General features: G+C 39.4%; 1 protein-coding gene across 2 annotated transcripts in view; it reads right to left on the bottom strand.

Annotated features, from left to right (window-relative positions):
- Window positions 1-19,124, bottom strand: part of wdhd1 (WD repeat and HMG-box DNA binding protein 1) — a 104,217-nt gene that overhangs the window by 37,930 nt on the left and 47,163 nt on the right. For both annotated transcript variants that reach the window (XM_034193164.1, XM_034193165.1), the window contains exons 16-23: window positions 17,207-17,321; window positions 16,723-16,854; window positions 12,041-12,258; window positions 11,581-11,690; window positions 11,441-11,497; window positions 11,266-11,297; window positions 10,945-11,112; window positions 1,742-1,884 (exon numbers count right to left, since the gene is read on the bottom strand). In XM_034193164.1, coding sequence (XP_034049055.1) covers window positions 1,742-1,884; window positions 10,945-11,112; window positions 11,266-11,297; window positions 11,441-11,497; window positions 11,581-11,690; window positions 12,041-12,258; window positions 16,723-16,854; window positions 17,207-17,321 — 975 coding nt within the window. The remainder of the gene's footprint in view (window positions 1-1,741; window positions 1,885-10,944; window positions 11,113-11,265; window positions 11,298-11,440; window positions 11,498-11,580; window positions 11,691-12,040; window positions 12,259-16,722; window positions 16,855-17,206; window positions 17,322-19,124) is intronic.

Raw genomic sequence — 19,124 nt, 5'->3', positions numbered from 1 at the left:
AAGAGTTAAAAAGTTGGAAGAAATTATTTATAATCTGGTATATAATTTTTTTAAAACAGTGTTGACTGGAGTGAGATATGCCCTTTATATTTTAAGTGTTTTCACTATAAAGTTGGACAGTCAGCTGTGAGCTGACTGCTCACACTACAAATATATAAATAAACACATCGGACACCCCAAAAGTAGACCGATTTCACAGAGGAGAAACGTGCTGCCCTGGCTATTTGTGCCATTCTGTGTACAGAAACATACAGATGAGGACAAAATTATTAGCTCATTATAAAATTTAATGTTTTCTTCCAAATTTTCCTAAGTCCTTTTTTTTTAACAGTGCAAGGAACTTTCAAAACAGCATTTCTAAACATTCTAGTTTTATTCTGGATGCTTCCATTATTTTACATTGTACATAGAAATAAAATCATTTCACAAAAATCAAAAACTACAGGGTAACAATTATTAGCTCCCTTAAGAACTGACCTTTTTGTTGAACTATACCACAAACCACTGTTGTGTCATTATGAGCTTTAACTTTGGAAAGCTCAACGCTTATAAAATCAAGGTAAAGCTGAGGGAGATCTTGTACACAGAGTACAAAAACTTCATTGAGAGTTTGAGGTGTCACATGAGAAAGCATCATGGCAAAAACTAATTAGTTTAGACTTGAGAGAAAGAATAGTTGATGCTCACAAAGCAAAAGGAGTTATCACAGTGTTTACAAGTGTCAAGCACTGGAGTGAGATGTCATCAAGAAATTCAAAGAGCCACACAGTATAGAACAAGCCTGGCAGAGAGGGAAAACAAAAAATATCAAAGTCTCTGGAAAGAAAACTAGTGAGCAACATGTCTAAAGACCCCACAACAACTGCCAAGACACTAGTGAATGACTTAGCCAAGTCTGGAATTGTTGTCTCAAAGAAGATGGTGACTAGAACCCTGGACAGGACTGGACTGAGAGGTTGCAGATCAAGAAAAAGTCCACTTCTGCTAAAGAGACACCTTCAAGCCACACTGTAGTGTGCTAAGGTCAACCTGGAGAAACTATGCATACTGGAAGTGTGTCCTTTGCTCAGATGAGACGAGCTCTAGAGCTCTTGGCCACAGAGACATTGCTTATGTTTGGAGAAAGATGGTGTATAACCCAAAGAACATGTCCCCAACAGTAAAGTATTATACTGTGGAGATGTTTCAGTGCATCTTGAACTTTGAATCTCCTTAAGGTGGAAGGAACATGAAGAAGGCCAAAGTGAACATGATTCACCGGCCTGCACGAATCCCCGAATTGAATCCCACTGAAAATCTGTGGGTGAACTGAAGACCAAGGTCCATGCCATAAGACCATCAAATCTGGAGGAGCTTTAGAGATTCAACAAAGAAGAATGGGCTGAGATTCCTCAGGAGACATGTTCGAGACTTGCTGAAAACTATAATAATATGACTGCAGACTTATCTGGGGGAAGGGGGGTGTCAATAATTTTTGACCCTGGTAGTTTTTTTGTTGCTGTGAGAAATAATTTTGTTTCTGTGTGCAAAGTAAAATAATGAAAACACCCAAAATAAAACTAGAAAGTTTAGAAAATTCCTTTCTCTGTTAAAATAAAGCACTTGGAAATTTCTTTTTGAAGAAAATGATAAATTTCATGGGGGGGGGGTAATAATGTTGTGTTCATCTGTACTATTTCCTACTATGAACAAAGTTAGCACAATATTATCGATAAACATTACTGTAGATTAAACATTTTACCTCTTATTTTCAGTATTATCTGGAGATGAAGCTGGAGGCGGTACATCCACTTGCTTCAGTGGCGCAGCACTCTGTTGCACATTCCGCTGAGTTTTCTTATCCACTGCCTTACAGCTGGTGACCTGCATCAGTGTAGACTGGGTCTGGAGAGAGGAGTGAAGTATCACAGTCAGAAATTACTAAATGTGTCAAAATATTGCATGGAATTCTAACCATTTCTAAGATTTCAGCAGTACATCAACAGTGCATTCAATATGGAAAACCCTTACCTGTACTGATCAAGAAGACCTCAAGCTTGCATTGATATCACCTGTCTCATTTTTTTTTAACACTATACCGTTGTACATAAATATTTATTGACTGTGTTGCAACCATTTGTCTACACTGTCATTTTACAATGTCTTCTCTGCACTTGTGCCACCCGTCACCTTTCCTCTGTTGCCTGACTGAAAGGAAGCATTTTTAAAGGGAGTTTATCTTCATTAAATGAGGTCTAAGAACACAGATTATTAATTCCAGATTTAGGGTTCAGACAGTTGACTGACCACAAAACAATTCACCAAAAGTTGCAAAGTATTTTGAGCATTTTGCTGCTTTCTGATTTATTCCTAAAACTGGTTTTCATAGCTTTCAATTTAGTCATTTATTTTCACAATATTAGAACCAGACATTTTAAAAATTTTAACCAGTGGATCATTAGTAAGTGATTTTAATCACAGAACTTCTTGTATTTGAGGGGTTGTTGGAGTAATGGTCTGGTCACACGGCGATCGCTGAACGAAGGAAAAAAGTCAGAGAAAAAGTGGATGAATGAGCCGGCACTTCTCCCATCACCGAACAGCCTGCGAATCCAGAGCGCATAAAAGAACGAAACAAAACCAAAACTAACAAATGAAAAATGAACCATGAATGGCGATCTTGACGCTTAAAAAAAAAAATCAAAACAAAGCATTCATGATGATCTGACATCAGGTATCATCCTGTGATCATTTCTGCAACCAATGTGTGCTCTCCACAGCACCTGCAGGTGCGAGAGTTGCCTTGACAACAGGTCCGTCTTCACAAAAACAATGTGTGGGCACACGCATGTCCACGCACGTTCCAGTCGTCTGGAACGCTGTCGTTTGTATGCCATCTGTGGCTGGAGCATTCCAGCCACAGACGGCATGCGAATGTGCGCATCGTCGTCTGTGACACAACCATTTGTGTGTGCGCACAACCTCTACAGCCACAGACGGCATGCGAATGTGCGCATAGCCGTCTGTGATGCACAACCGTTTGTGTGCGCACAACCTCTACAGCCACAGACGGCATGCGAACGTGCGTAATTAGTAGTTGATAAAACATTCTTGCCGCAATTGTTTCTGTATGAAAATGTTACTTTTGTCCCACACATGGATGAGTCACGTTCGGCTCGTTGGATCTTCAGTTATTGATTCGTTCAGATATCGTCAATGCTCGTGCAAGACATTGGACGAAGTCGGACGACAATCAAATGGAACACTGATGATACGGGAACTACGCAAATGATGAGGAACCATCAAGGCAGGAAGCAAAACAGAATACGGATGAATTGAAGTTGTCGTCAGGATTCGTTCACATTTTTCAACAGTTTGAAAATTCTGACAAAGTGCCAGCTACAGAAACGAAGCTGGATGACGGTTAAACGATGTCTCTGAAAGTCAATGTAAGTCCAGATTTCTTGTTTCTTGTTTGATTTCTTGTTTGACTTCGGTGTCCTTCATTAGTGTCGTGTGACCGGGGCTTAATTTCCTGCAGAATTGACCACATTTTCATATCAAATCAGCTATTTCAGCATCAAGACCAGTCTTGAAGTTCACTGAGGACACCACAGGTTGATGTAAGTGCTCAAAATAGTTTGAATAGCATAAAGTACCAAAAATATAAATACAGCAACGGTGCTAGTGCTTCACACCCTACAAGAAGCACGAGGCAGTACACACCTGACAGCCAAGCTCAACCCTCACCTACTCCGAGTGAAGATTCAGATACAGCCTCCAAAGACATTAAATTTTATTGTCCTTGAGTAGAGAAATCTCTGTCATAAGAGAGGAACTCAAAAGTGCACTGGTGAAATCTGAATTACAAGCGGTGCTGCAATTAAATCTGAAGTTGAACACATCGTGACAGGTATACAGGACATGAAAGGTGGATTTCAACATGGTCTGATGACGTCCTTAACTTACCAAACACAGTAACCAGCCTGCAAAGCCAAGTGACAACTTTAAAAGACTGATGCGAGGACATGGGAGGGGAGAATGAGACGTAGTAATATCTGCATTATTGGCACTGAAGAGCAGCCAGACTCAAGCTCCCCCACAGCGGCCACCAAAGTTCTGAAAGAAGCTCTGCAGATTGACCAGGACATAAAAATAGATGGATCACACTGGACCTTCACGCCCAGGAAACCAGGAGACCGGGAGAAGCTGCAAGTGATCATCGCAAAACTATATAATGACGGATACTCCATGGAGATCCTGAGGAGAGCCCGAGACAGAGCCCCATCACCATGTTCCCACGACTACACCACCAGCATTGCCAAAGCCAGAGCCGCATTCACGGATGTGCAAAAGGCATTTCGAGTATGATAAGGAGTCCGAAAGGGACTCCTTTATCTGGCCAGATTTTGGATTTCATACAAGGACTTTACGGACCCCCAAAAGACAAAGGAGTTCATTCAAAAGACAGTCGTTACAGCGACAGAGACTGAAGTCTGAGTCTGTTCTCACCTGTGCAGACAACAACAGTAAAGAATCAAGAAAAGTAACCTTTCTTTTGGTGTGTTAAATGACGCGAGATGAGTCTAAAAACCTTACATGAATACTTTAATTTTTTTTTATATGCGATCACCAGCTCCAGTACTTTTTCTCTTGTGTTCTTAGTATTACAGCATTCTACCATGAGGAGCTGCTTGATTATTTTGCCAAAATGAAGTTTTGTAAGATATACAGAAAAGAAGAGTTGTAAGAAGTTATAGAAAAAAATGAGGTGGGCTTCATAGATAATTGGCAAAGTTTCTGGGGAAAACCTGGTCTTGTTAGGAGAGACGGCATCCATCCCACTTTGGATGGAGCAGCTCTCATCTCTAGAAATCTGGCCAATTTTATTAAACCCTCCAAATCGTGACTATCCAGGGCTGGGACCAGGAAGCAGAGTTGTAGTCTTACACACCTCTCTGCATCTTCTTTCCCCCTGCCATCCCCTCAGTACCCCATCCCCGTAGAGACAGTGCCTGCTCCTAGACCACCAATAACCAGCAAAAATCTATTTAAGCATAAAAATTCAAAAAGAAAAAATAATATAGCACCTTCAACTGCACCACAGACTAAAACAGTTAAATGTGGTCTATTAAACATTAGGTCGGTCTCTTCTAAGTCCCTGTTAGTGAATGATATAATAATTGATCAATATATTGATTTATTCTTCTTTACAGAAACCTGGTTACAGCAGGATGATTACGTTGGTTTAAATGAGTCAACACCCCCGAGTCACACTGTCAGAATGCTCGAAGCACGGGTCGAGGAGGAGGATTAGCAGCAATCTTCCACTCCAGCTTATTAATTAATCAAAGACCCAGACAGAGCTTTAATTCATTTGAAAGCTTGACTCTTAGTCTTGTCCATCCAAATTGGAAGTCTCAAAAAACAGTTTTATTTGTTATTATCTATCGTCCACCTGGTCGTTACTGTGAGTTTCTCTGTGAATTTTCAGACCTTTTGTCTGACTTATTGCTTAGCTCAGATAAGATAATTATAGTGGGTGATTTTAACATCCACATAGATGCTGAGAATGACAGCGTCAACACTGCATTTAATGTATTATTAGATTCAGCTGGCTTCGCTCAAAATGTAAATGAGCCCACCCGCCATTTTATCCGCACTTTAGATCTTGTTCTGACATATGGCATTGAAATTGAAGACTCAACAGTATTCCCTGAAAACCCCCTGTTGTCTGATCATTTCTTAATAACATTTACATTTACGTTAATGGACTACCCAGCAGTGGGGAATAAGTTTCATTACAGTAGAAGTCTTTCTGAAAGCGCTGTAACTAGGTTTAAGGATATGATTCCTTCTTTGTTATGTTCTTCAATGCCGTATACCAACACAGTGCAGAGTACCTACCTAAACTCTGTGAGTGAGATAGATTATCTCATCAATAGCTTTACATCCTCATTGAGCACAACTTTGGATGCTGTAGCTCCTCTGAAAAAGAGAGCCTTAAATCAGAAATGCTTGACTCCATGGTATAACCCACAAACTCGCAGCTTAAAGCAGATAACCCGTAAGCTGGTGAGGAAATGGTGTCTCACTAATTTAGAAGATCTTCATTTAGTCTGGAAAAAGAGTCTGTTGCTCTATAAAAAAGCCCTCCATAAAGCTAGGACATCTTACTATTCATCACTAAATGAAGAAAATAAGAACAACCCCAGGTTTCTTTTCAGCACTGTAGCCAGGCTGACAAAGAGTCAGAGCACTACTGAGCCGAGTATTCCTTTAACTTTAACTAGTAATGACTTCATGACTTTCTTTGCAAATAAAATTTTAACTATTAGAGAAAAAATTATTCATAACCATACCAAAGACATATCTTTATGTTCGGCTGCCTTCAGTAATGCTGGTATTTGGTTAGACTCTTTCTCTCCAATTGTTCTGTCTGAGTTACTTTCATTAGTCACTTCCTCCAAACCATCAACATGTCTATTAGACCCCATTCCTACCAGGCCGCTCAAGGAAGCCCTGCCATTAGTTAAATCAATCTTAAATATGATCAATCTATCTTTATTAGTTGGTTATGTACCACAGGCTTTTAAGGTGGCAGTAATTAAACCATTACTTAAAAAGCCATCACTTGACCCAGCTATCTTAGCTAATTATAGGAAAATCTCCAACCTTCCTTTTCTCTCAAAAATTCTTGAAAGGGTAGTTGTAAAACAGCTAACTGATCATCTGCAGAGGAATGGTCTATTTGAAGAGTTTCAGTCAGGTTTCAGAATTCATCATAGTACAGAAACAGCATTAGTGAAGGTTACAAATGATCTTCTTATGGCCTCAGACAGTGGACTCATCTCTGTGCTTGTCCTGTTAGACCTCAGTGCAGCTTTTGATACTGTTGACCATAAAATTTTATTACAGAGATTAGAGCATGCCATAGGTATTAAAGGCACTGCACTGCAGTGGTTTGAATCCTATTTATCTAATAGATTACAATTTGTTCATGTAAATGGGAAGTCTTCTTCACAGACTAAGGTTAATTATGGAGTTCCACAAGGTTCTGTGCTAGGACCAATTTTATTCACTTTATACATGCTTCCCTTAGGCAGTGTTATTAGAAAGCATTGCTTAAATTTCATTGTTACGCAGATGATACCCAGCTTTATCTATCCATGAAGCCAGAGGACACACACCAATTAGTTAAACTGCAGGAATGTCTTTCAGACATAAAGACATGGATGACCTCTAATTTCCCACTTTTAAATTCAGATAAAACTGAAGTTATTGTACTTGGCCCCACAAATCTTAGAAACATGGTGTCTAACCAGATCCTTACTCTGGATGGCATTACCCTGACCTCCAGTAATACTGTGAGAAATCTTGGAGTCATTTTTGATCAGGATATGTCCTTCAATGCGCATATTAAGCAAATATGTAGGACTGCTTTTTTGCATTTGCGCAATATCTCTAAAGCTAGAAAGGTCTTGTCTCAGAGTGATGCTGAAAAGCTAATTCATGCATTTATTTCTTCTAGGCTGGACTACTGTAATTCATCATTATCAGGTTGTCCTAAAAGTTCCCTGAAAAGCCTTCAGTTAATTCAAAATGCTGCAGCTAGAGTACTGACAGGGACTAGAAAGAGAGAGCTATTTCACCCATATTGGCCTCTCTTCATTGGCTCCCTGTTAATTCCAGAATAGAATTTAAAATTCTTCTTACTTATAAGGTTTTGAATAATCAGGTCCCATCTTATCTTAGGGACCGCTTAGTACCATATCACCCCAATAGAGTGCTTCGCTCTCAGACTGCAGGTTTACTTGTAGTTCCTAGGGTTTGTAAGAGTAGAAGGGGAGGCAAAGCCTTCAGCTTTCAGGCTCCTCTCCTGTGGAACCAGCTCCCAATTCAGATTAGGGAGACAGACACAGACACCCTCTCTACTTTTAAGATTAAGCTTAAAACTTTCCTTTTTTGAAAAAGCTTATAGTTAGGGTTGGATCAGGTGACCCTGAACCATCCCTTAGTTATGCTGCTATAGACTTAGACTGCTGGGGGGTGTCCCATGATGCACCCAGTGTTTCTTTTTATTCACCTCTTTTTGCTCTGTACGCACCACTCTGCTTTTAATCATTGGTGATTGATCTCTGCTCTCTTCCACAGCATGTGTTTTTCCTGATTCTCTCCCCTCAGCCCCAACCAGTCCCAGCAGAAGACTGCCCCTCCCTGAGCCTGGTTCTGCTGGAGGTTTCTTCCTGTTTAAAGGGAGTTTTTCATTGCTTTTTTCACCTTTAACTCGCTGTGCAGCACAGTTTAAATCGCAGACTCTTGCAACACATATAGCAGCCCTGGCACGATACCTTTCAGAACCCAAAAGAATCAAGCTCAAGGTCAAAGGTCAAGGTCATAGCAAGGTCAAACACAAAATTCAATGAAACAACTTTACTGGTTGCAATTTTTGAAATTTTACCTCCAAATTTGGCATGGTGGGCCTTGCTCATAAGCTAATACCTGGGATAAGTGATTGACCTTGAGCTTCAGGGTTTCGCTTGAGGTCAAAGGCCAAATTAGGTCAAACTTCAGAATACAGTAAAACATGTTGTGTAATACATCAAATTAAAGGGCTTGATGAAAGGACCCAGATTATAGCAAATGGTTCAATAATTTGATGATGTCGTCATGAAAAAATAGCAAAATTGTGATTTTTTTTTAAGTGTTTGACAAAGCATGTAAATCATCATTGCAGACTCTTGCAAGTTCACATATAGCAGTCATATGGAGATACCTTTCAGCACACAACAGGATCAAGCTCAAGGTCAAAGGTCAAGGTCACAGGAAGGTCAAAGGAAGGTTAAACAACTTTCCTGGTCGCAATTTTTGAAATTTTGTTTCCAAATTCTGCATTAATATCATATATTCCCGTGTTCGGCAGTCCCTCTTCATGGTGGTCATCCCTCGTGGGAGTCTCTTTGTTCACCTTTTGCCAAGATACTAGTCACTCTCAGGTTGACAAATTTCATTTTTATATTTGTCAAGTTTTGCAGGAGCCTGAATAGTTAACATCTGCTTTTTTTCCCTACCTACTTTTTCCTTATCTTAGCACACTTGAAGCACAGTCAAATTCAAGGTAGACTGTGCACTTTTGCTGCTTGCTTTAGTAGCTAGAGACCAGGTCTGACTGTGCTATTGTATGTTTGTTAGTTGTAGTATTATAGATGTGTTTTATTTTTTTGATCATGTTGTTCCCCCGGGATCCTGTGCCAAATACAGAAACAGTGATATCATTCCATTTTCTTATTCAGACTTCCTTTACTCCTACTTTTTTCTTTCTTTCGTTCCTCTTCTTTCAGCTGCTTCCATTAGAGGGTGCCACAGCAATCAATCATTTCCATCTCACTCTGTCCTCTGTATCTTCCTCTGTCACACCAACCACCTGCATGTTCTCCCTCACGACATCCATAAACCTCCTCTTTGGCCTCACTCTTCTCCTCCTGCTTGGTGGCTCCATCATCAGCATCCTTCTCGCTATATACCCTTAGTCCCTCCTCTGCACATGTCCAAACCATCTCAGTCTCGTCTCTCTGACTTTGTCTCCAAACCGTCCCACCTGAGCTATCCCTCCGATATGTTCATTCCTAATCCTGTCCGTTCTCTGATCTACAATGGCACATATACTCGATGGCTTAATACTGACAAAAGTATGTGCCCACAGCCCATGCAAATACTATCCTTTTTAGACACACCCATCAAAGAATTAGTAGACTGGACTAAGATTACTCTTAAAATCTGGAAAAACATACAATCAGATTTTGGACTACCAAAGTTAATTTCATCATAGATTTATTCATACCTAAGAACTTAGATACCAACTTTAGAAAATGGTCTGATCATAAACTGGTTCATTTACATCAATTATTTATAAAGGTGAAAATCTTAAGATGTATGAACAGCTGAAAAATTTATTTGATCTTGCAAAGACAGATTACTTTAGATATTTACAGTTAAGGGCTTTCCTGATGGCACACAAGGAACGGACAAAACCCATAAAAGCTACCGCCATAGGAAAGTTTCTAATAGAAATACAAATGGGAATAGAGATAAGAAAATGATTAGCAAATTCTACCATCTGTTCTTATCCATGAATCTGCATAACTCCCTACAGAAAAAACAGAGGTGGGGGTGTGCAAGATCACATTACAGGATACTTTGAACCAGGTGTTCACTGAGGCACACCTGGCCACAAATTCAAACACATGGAGGGAATTTAAATGGAAAATCACTAGATTTTTTTTAGGACACCACAAATAGTTGCCAAGATGAACCCAGCTCATTTTGGAGGAACTGTGGAATGCTTATCGCTAATCACACTCACATATTCTGGTCTTGTCCTAAGATAAGTGTTTATTAGAGGGAGGCCCTCAAAGTGGTTTTCCAACAGGATATCCCACGGGAATCTACGGTGTTATTATTGGGAGCAATTACTGGAGGATTGGAGGAGAGGGCCACAAAACATCTACTGAATATTATTATTCATAGTTGTATTAAAACGTATAACAACTCTTAGATGGCCAGAAGGCCAGATTCACCAACTTATAATATATGGATCCACAAAGAATGAGATAGCTATCAAATGGAGCAAATCAGATACACATTAAAGGCTCCAAAAATCCATTTCTGTTGGGCGATGGAGCCCCATTATGGCTTTATTAATGCAATGAGAGGGTTACATTTTGCCTCCCCCACGACACTTACTTTTTGCTCCCTCTATACATGTCATATTATCATCTGTCATACAATGCACTGTTGATAAAATGTAAATAAAAAAGTTAGTTTAAAAAAAGAACTGCTTGCATTTTATTTGGAAATGCAACCAGGTATTTTATCACACAACTACAACCTAATACAGTGACAAGACGTTAAATAGCGAACACAACACTTCATCTAGATATCAGTGAGTGTATATATTTGTTGTACCTTTGTCTTTGGCTTTGGAACAAGTGGTTTCAGGACGGGGCTTTTATTTGACTTCCCTGTAGATCCACTGAGTGAACCTGTGGACCTTCTACTGGATGTCATGCTGTCCAAGATGTTGGTCACTCTTGGCTGAGCAGATGAAGCAGAAGATTTCCCTGAGCCGAGGACCTGCATATGTCCCATTACAAAAAAAAAGCAAAAAAAAAAAAAACAACAAAACAAAACAAAGCCTTTACACATCTTTCATTTGCCACAACATTCTTTGCAGTTATTTAAATCAAAATAAAACTAAATGGTTACATAACTATTTTTACTCCTTACCTTGAATGGATTGACGCGTCCTTCTTTAACAACTGAAAAACATTTTGAGACATCAGGTGCACATTAAAAAAATAAAGAACATTCCACACTACCAGCATATTTTAATGTTCTGCATAAACCTGTAAACCGTGTACTTAAGTTTTCTGTGTTCCTGCTGAGTGGAGTATTTACTCACGTGGTTTCAGAGACAGCTTCACTGGTGAAGCGTCATCTTTAGCAAACAGATTCACTCCTAAAATACAGGCATAACACAAATTAAATAATGATCATGGAACTTTGGTTATTTTTACTGACTGATGTGATGTCAGAACTGACGTTTCTGGGTTTCCTCTATCTCAACGTTCTGTCTGTCTTCATCCTCCTGATCCTCTTCCTGATCATTTCTGGTTCTGTAACTTCCTCCTGCAGACTCCTCCTGGTCATACCTGCACAATGATCACAGTCAAAACTTATTCCCTCATCAACAACGATGAATGCAGAGACTGAATAATGTACAGAGCTACTGCACAAGTCGGAGCTGTTTTTGATGATCCTGCAGAATTTGAGCTGTTTCAGAGTTTATTATGATTTAATGATGCAGTCGATATATGACAAACCTGCAATATATTTTTTAACCTAGAGTTCAGTGATTATAATCGAGAATAGGTGTTCCTAAGAAATTGTTATGATGGTGCTGTACCTTGTACAGCTTGTACTTCACTGATATTTGGAATAATGCAGTGATAACACAAAATCTCTGATAAAATTTCCAGAGAAAGCTCAAACTAAATATTACCCAGACATTTGTCTGATATTTGAATAGGCAGGTTCCTCTTCCTGCTCCTCTTGCATTTCTTCCTGGTTTGCTTTCTCGAGGGCAATCTCACTGAGCCGCTGGGCAAGAGCCATATGTTTAGATCGAGATGCATATCGGATGGCCAGGGTCACGACGTTCTGAGTCATCAGGTCTGCCAGCTCCACACAGCGGAACTCTCTGTCCAGCTTGCAGGATAGCTGGAAGAAACATCAGCTCATCATAAATCAGTTGATAAATAAAGCTAAAAAATAAAAAATAAAAATCCAACAACAAAGGGAAATCATTTATCATTCACCTAATTTCAATCAAAGTATCCAATCCAATCCACTTTATTTATATAGCACCTTTAAACAACAGAACAGTTTCCAAGGTGCTGCACATAAAAATGATTAAACAACTATACAAAACAATAAACCCACTCAGATACTAATAAATAAATAAACATAAAAACAATAAAACAATAAATAAATAAAACACTGGGCCAAAAACAACAGAAGACCATACAACTCATGCAGAGCTAAAAGCCAGAGAATAAAAGTAAAGCAGGAATGATCCAGTGGAGTGAAATTTGTGGATAAAAAGGTACCAGAACAACACATTCTCGTTCATTCCTTTTGTGAAACACTGAAGACATATGACTTTAGGATGAAAATAGGAGTATAAGCAGACAGCCGTGAACATCGTCTTATTTCCTGGTGCTTCAGCTGAGGTGCGTTAAACAACAGTCCACATAAGAAAAGCTTCATCTCAGCTGTGTAATTGCAAAAGTTTTTGAATCAATAAAAAGTGAACAAGTTAATTTTTACAAGCTCATGAGATCAGTCTGGTTTGAGAAAATGACAGTACTGCTGCAGCTGCTTTAAAAGTAGTAAATGATACAATAAATTCCACTGATAAAGGCCATCATTTTTCCTGCTGGATTTATTGATTTATCTTGTCTACTTCATGACCATTACAGAAGAAGACGCCCGCTCCCACTTCTGGATGGAGCAGCATCTTGGACAGAGAAAAAACAGAATCAGATGGCAGAAAGACTACAAATAAGGTATAATTTGTCAGCATTAAGACACAAGAAAAACAGAAGAAATACTGAGGTGATTGCCGGACTAAGGTGATAGCCCTAAGCTTCATTAAAGACCCCGACTTCAAGGCCGTGACCCGCTTTGTTTACTAATAAAATTAATTTAAAAGGGTAGGAAGGATGGTAACATATTATGCCAGCATGCTAGCCATACAAAAGGGAAAATAAGTGCATCTTTAGTCTGAACTTGAAAGTCTCTACAGACTCTTACTGTTTAATTGATGCAGGGAAATCATTCCACAGAACAGGAGCACGATAAGAGAAAGCTCTATGACCCACAGACTTTATTCACCCTAGAGACACAAAGTAGCCCTGTGCCCTGAGAACGCCGAGCTGGGACCGGTACATAGGGTTTAATTATGCCCGTGAAGTAGGGAGGTGCTAGTCCGTGAACAATTTTATAGATATAGCCACACAGTTATTCACGTCGGTACCATTGATATTAGAATGAAGCACTCTGAGGCCACAAAAATGGACAGAGAGGACTTGTGACCTCGCCAGAAAGATGTGTGTGCATCAATCAATAGTCTCTGGTCCCCTCCCCTCTCAGGGTAATGATCAGGCATTTAGCAGGCTGACATCGTTAAATAAGTGGCTGGCCCAATTTTGTAGACAGCAAAGCTTGAGTTTTATTGATTACTGGCCTTTGTTTTGGGGCAGCTGTGGCTTGCTGATGCCGGACAGCCTTCACCCTAACAGGGAAGGCACCGCCATCTTGTCTGCAAACATAGACAGACCTCTACAGGAAGGGTAACATTAGGAGTTTAATGTACGCCATGAAGCAGGTGATTAGAGACCCTGCAGGGCTTATGATGAATGTGAGTGTGGAATCCATTAGCTTAGCAGGGAAATTAGTGCAGAAAATCCACTATGGTAATAGTGTAGTTTATGTAGCAGGGAGGGAAATTTGTCCAGTTGAGAGTGTGGCCTGTTTCCACAGCTGTGTCCATAAAAAGCACAGGGAAATTGAGGATGGCCCGCTGGCTGTTCCAGCAATATCAAATATTTTGTGTCTGCTACCTATAACCTGCGTGGAATGTTTCAAACTTAAACCTACTTCGAGGCATCTTGTATATGTATATGCTACTCTGGAACCACTCCTAAATCCAAACAGTCCAATTGTCAACCTCACTGAGGTCTTTAGTCTGGGTCTCATGAACATAAGGTCACTGTCCTCAAAATCACTGTTGATTAATGATCTAATTATGGATCATCACTTAATGATTGGCTTATGTGAAACCTGGCTTAGTCCTCCTCTGTTCTCGCCTTAAATGAGGCCTGCCCACCGCCGTACACATTTAGTCACGTCCATCGTGATGCAAAGCAATTCGGGGGTGTTGCTCTAATTTATAAATCAAAGGTTAGGTTATTCGCTGTTGGTGGTCATACATATAGTTCATTTGAACATCTGATTCTCTGCTCTGCCCCCGATAGTACGTATAGCCAAGGTCCCAAGAATAAAAATCAACCGTATTACTTTGTCACTGTATATATGCCCCATTGGCCCATACTCTGAATTCCAGATGAATTTGCTGAGTTTATCTGTAACTTGTCAATCTGTGCAGATAACATTCTGATTGTTGGTGACTTCAACATTCATACAACCCCAATTCCAATGAAGCTGGGGTGTTGTGTAAAATATAAATAAAAACAGAATACAATGATTTGCAAATCCTCTTCAAACTATATTCAATTGAATACACCACAAAGACAAGATATTTAATGTTCAAACTGATCAATTTTATTGCTTTTGGTGCAAATATGAGCTCATTTTGAAATGGATGCCTGCAACACATTTCAAAAAAGCTGGGACAGTGATATGTTTACCGCTGTATTACATCACCTTTCCTTTTAACAACACTCAATAAGTGTTTGGGAACTGAGCACACTAATTGTTGAAGCTTTGTAGGTGGAATTCTTTCCCATTCTTGCTTGAAATACGACTTCAATTGTTCAACAGTCCGGGGTCTCCATTGTCGCATTTTGCGCTTCATAATGTGCCACACATTTTCAATGGGCGCCACGCTGCTGTAACACGTGCAGAATGTAGCTTGGCATTGTCTTGCTGAAATAAGCAGGGACATCCCTGAAAAAGATGTTGCTTGAATGGCAGCATGGATGTACCTTTCAGCATTGATGGTGCCATCACAGATGTATATGTTGCCCATGCCATGGGCACTAACACACCCCCATACCATCACAGATGCTGGCTTTTGAACTTTGCGCTGATAACAATCTGGGCGGTCTTTTTCATCTTTTGTCCGGAGGACACGATGTCCATGATTTCCAAAAACAATCTGAAATGTGGACTCATCAGACCACAGCACACTTTTCTACTTCGTGTCTGTCCATTTCAAATGAGCTTGGGTCCAGAGAAGGCGGCAGCATTTCTGGATGTTGTTAATGTATGGATTTCACTTTGCATGGTAGAGTTTTAAGTTGCACTTGTAGATGTAGTGACAAACTGTGTTAATTGACAACGGTGTTCCTGAGACCACGCAGTAAGATCCTTTACACAATATTGGTTTTTAATGAAATGCCGCCTGAGGAGTCAAAGGTGAGAGGCGTTCAATGTTGGTTTTCAGCCTTGCCGCTTACATGCAGAAAGTTCTCCAGATTCTCTGAAACTTCCGATTATATTATGGACTGTAGATGATGGAATCCCTAAATTCCTTGCAATTGAATGTTGAGAAACATTGTTCTTAAACTGTTGGACTATTTTTTCATGCAGTTGGTCACAAAGTGGTGATCCTCATCCCATCTTTGCTTGTGAATGGCTGAGCCTTTGGGGGATGCTCCTTTTATACCCAATCATTGACACTCACAATTAGTGTCCTCAGTTTCCAAACACTTATTGAGTGTTGTTAGAAGGAAAGGTGATGTAACACAGTGGTAAACATACCACTGTCCCAGCTTTTCTAAAATGTGTTGCAGGCATCCATTTCAAAATGAGCAAATATTTGCACAAAAACAATAAAGTTTATCAGTTTGAACATTAAATATCTTGTCTTTGCAGTGTATTGAATATAGGTTGAAGAGGATCTGCAAATCATTGTATTCTATTTTTATTTACACTTCACACAACGTCCCAACTTCATTGGAATTGGGGTTGTATAAATAAGCCTTCTGATCCCCTCTGCAAATCATTTATAGAAATTCTGGATGTATTATGATTCCAGCGATGCATTCAGGGTTCAACATACATTAGGTGGAATACTCTGGATTTGGTTCTCGCAAGCAAATATTGACAAATATTGACGTCATGCCTCTTGCGTGATCCTATCTAAGACTATAACCATGCACTACTGGCTACAAAGCAATTACTCTGAAGTATAACTCAAATAGTGCCAAATTCAATGGTATGTAACACATTTAGTGTAAATACCAGGAAATAAAAAAAAACATTTTAAACTGTCCTTTCAAATTCATCTTTTGATCTGAAATCCAAATGACTTCAGCATATTACAAAAACAAATGCTATTAGGCTTGTTGTTCCAATACCTTGGGAGGAAAATGTGTAAAACGTTGGTTTGTTACGTCCAGTGAGTGTGAACATGGAGCTTTAAAGGTTCATACTAACTGCAAACATCTTCATGAGCAGCTCCTGCTGCTCCTTCTGGGCCTGACTCTCTCCATCCTCATCAATCTCATAACCATTGGATGACAGAAAGCTGTAATGGTTGTGGAAGAGGACTGAACGCCAGAACTGCTCCTGTAGGATAACAGGAAATAGAAGGGATAATGGAAACTTTAAAGTTGTCTGTCTGTCTGTCTGTACCCCACTTCTTACCTAGTGAACACTGGGATTGGCTGAAATAGATAAATGGGAGAAAATGGATGACTAAGTTATAAATTGAATGAGGTTCATTAAATAGATTTTAAACAAATCATTAAACACTTAAGGAATATGTTGTTGATATAATTATTGAGCACATTCTGTTTTTATTCTTGCTGCCAAAATATTTACTTTATATTAGCTGATACTTTAACTGTGGAGTCAGACTATAGTTTGGAGACATGTTTAAAGGCTACTAAGGACATTTTTTAAATAAACATTAATTTACCTCCATCTGACCCTTTTCTGTGGTGGTTTGGCAGAGGGGCAGCTTGAAGGGCAGGATAGCCACAGCAGGCCGGGGCAGAGTTGGGGGGTACCTGGAACCCTTACATGGAATACACCTGCCAGAACAACAACATGCACAACAAATCTTATCCTCCAAAAATGGCTAACCGGTAAGAAGAACAATTATTTTAAATGAGCGATATTTAAAACAAAACATGTTTTTAAATCAACATATGTGGTTGGTTTCCCGTTAAACACTTGCAAAGTCCCATAATTCTATAAGTGCATATAAAGACTTTCCTGCTAGATGCAAAGTTTAGGAATGAAAAGACTTATTTTACATTTCTGTGACATATGTAATGGATGTCCAGTCTGGACTACTGCTTGCTTTCTGAGAGCAGACTGTCTGCATTAAATGCCCCGTATCCTCCATCTGAAGGGAGGGAGAGTTTTAAAGCAACCGTCCCATAAACAGGCCATTTCTTTGAAACTTCAAAATGGATTTTTGGGGTGTAAAACCTCAGTGTTCAATAGGATTGTGCCATATCACCAGTATAAATTTTATTTGATTAAAACAAGAGTCACCAAGAGATGACATATCTTCCTGGTCACCACAAATCCGTAATCAACTGGTGTCAGGGATCACCCAATTACACCCTTATGCTAAATATGAATAAAACTGGTCAACTGGTTCTTGAGATATCACTCTAACAAGGGTGGCAATGACAATATCTTGAATAACTCACTATGACCTTGAAATTGACCCTAAGGTCACCGTAATCGACTGGTGTCGAGGGATCACTCAAGTACACCTTTATGCTAAATTAGGGCTGTCACGATTAGGAATTTCTGGAGACGATTAATTGTCAGGCAAATAATTGCGATTGACGATTATATTGTCTATTTTTTTCTTTTTTTCCCTTCTTTATATTCTATTATCATAGTATGATTACACAACTCTGGAAGAACGTTTGGCTTTTGTGAGTGGAGAAACTGGGAATAGTGCAACATTTTTATTTTTATCTTCATTTTACATACAGTCCCACGTTTTTCTGATTTGTGGTTCTTTCTGTTGAATTTCTGAAATTACAGAACTGCTATAAAGAACAGTGTGAACATTTTATTGTGTTTTAAAACTTTGTGGAGCAAACACCAAACTCTTATAAAGAAGGAAAAACACCTGGACATGTGCAGGAAAACTGATATAAACTTAACAGAACAATGCAGGCTGACTACACTCCCCATGTTTTTTGTATAAGTAAATCAGAATACAATAAGAGGCAACTCACTTTGAAATAATTAAAACATATAGATGCAGCTTAATAACTTTGAAAAACAACAGAAATTAGCAGCTTGTATTTTTATTCTGACTCCAGTTCATTTTAGTGTGATGAAGTCATCCTTTTTTTCTCCTCAGTCACGTTTTGTGCTTAAACACTACATTAAGCTCAAGATTGAACAAATACATACCTTTGGAAAATAAACAGCTGTTAAAGTTCAGCTTTTTGTGATCTGTACCTCTGCACAGCTTCTCCACAGCAGGGTTTTTTTTTTTACCCGTGTGTATGTAATTTTTGCTCAGTTCATTTACATATTCTCATTTTTAAGGATATTTGACTGTTTATTTCATCTCGTGATCTCATAAATTCAGTATACGACGTGCACATGGTGTGAACAGGTCGGTGCCATCAGAACCACACGTGTAGAGAAAGTACAGAGTAAAGGCAGCCCCAAGGTTTGGTTTTTTGTTTTTGTTTTTTAATTTAAACATGTTCACCCGGGTTAAAATCCTCTCTCTGCTCCGCGCTCGCTGTCTTAAGTGCACTGATGGTTCACAGCAGACGTAACGTCTCGTGCCTCCGTTCAGGAATCTCACTCCCTCACCTGCTCCCTCCCTCACAGTCTGTAGCGAGTTGACT

Source organism: Thalassophryne amazonica, chromosome 2 (genome assembly GCF_902500255.1).
Source record: "Thalassophryne amazonica chromosome 2, fThaAma1.1, whole genome shotgun sequence".
In the NCBI taxonomy this organism is placed as follows: Eukaryota; Metazoa; Chordata; class Actinopteri; order Batrachoidiformes; family Batrachoididae; genus Thalassophryne; species Thalassophryne amazonica.
This window is presented reverse-complemented; position numbering and strand designations above follow the sequence as displayed.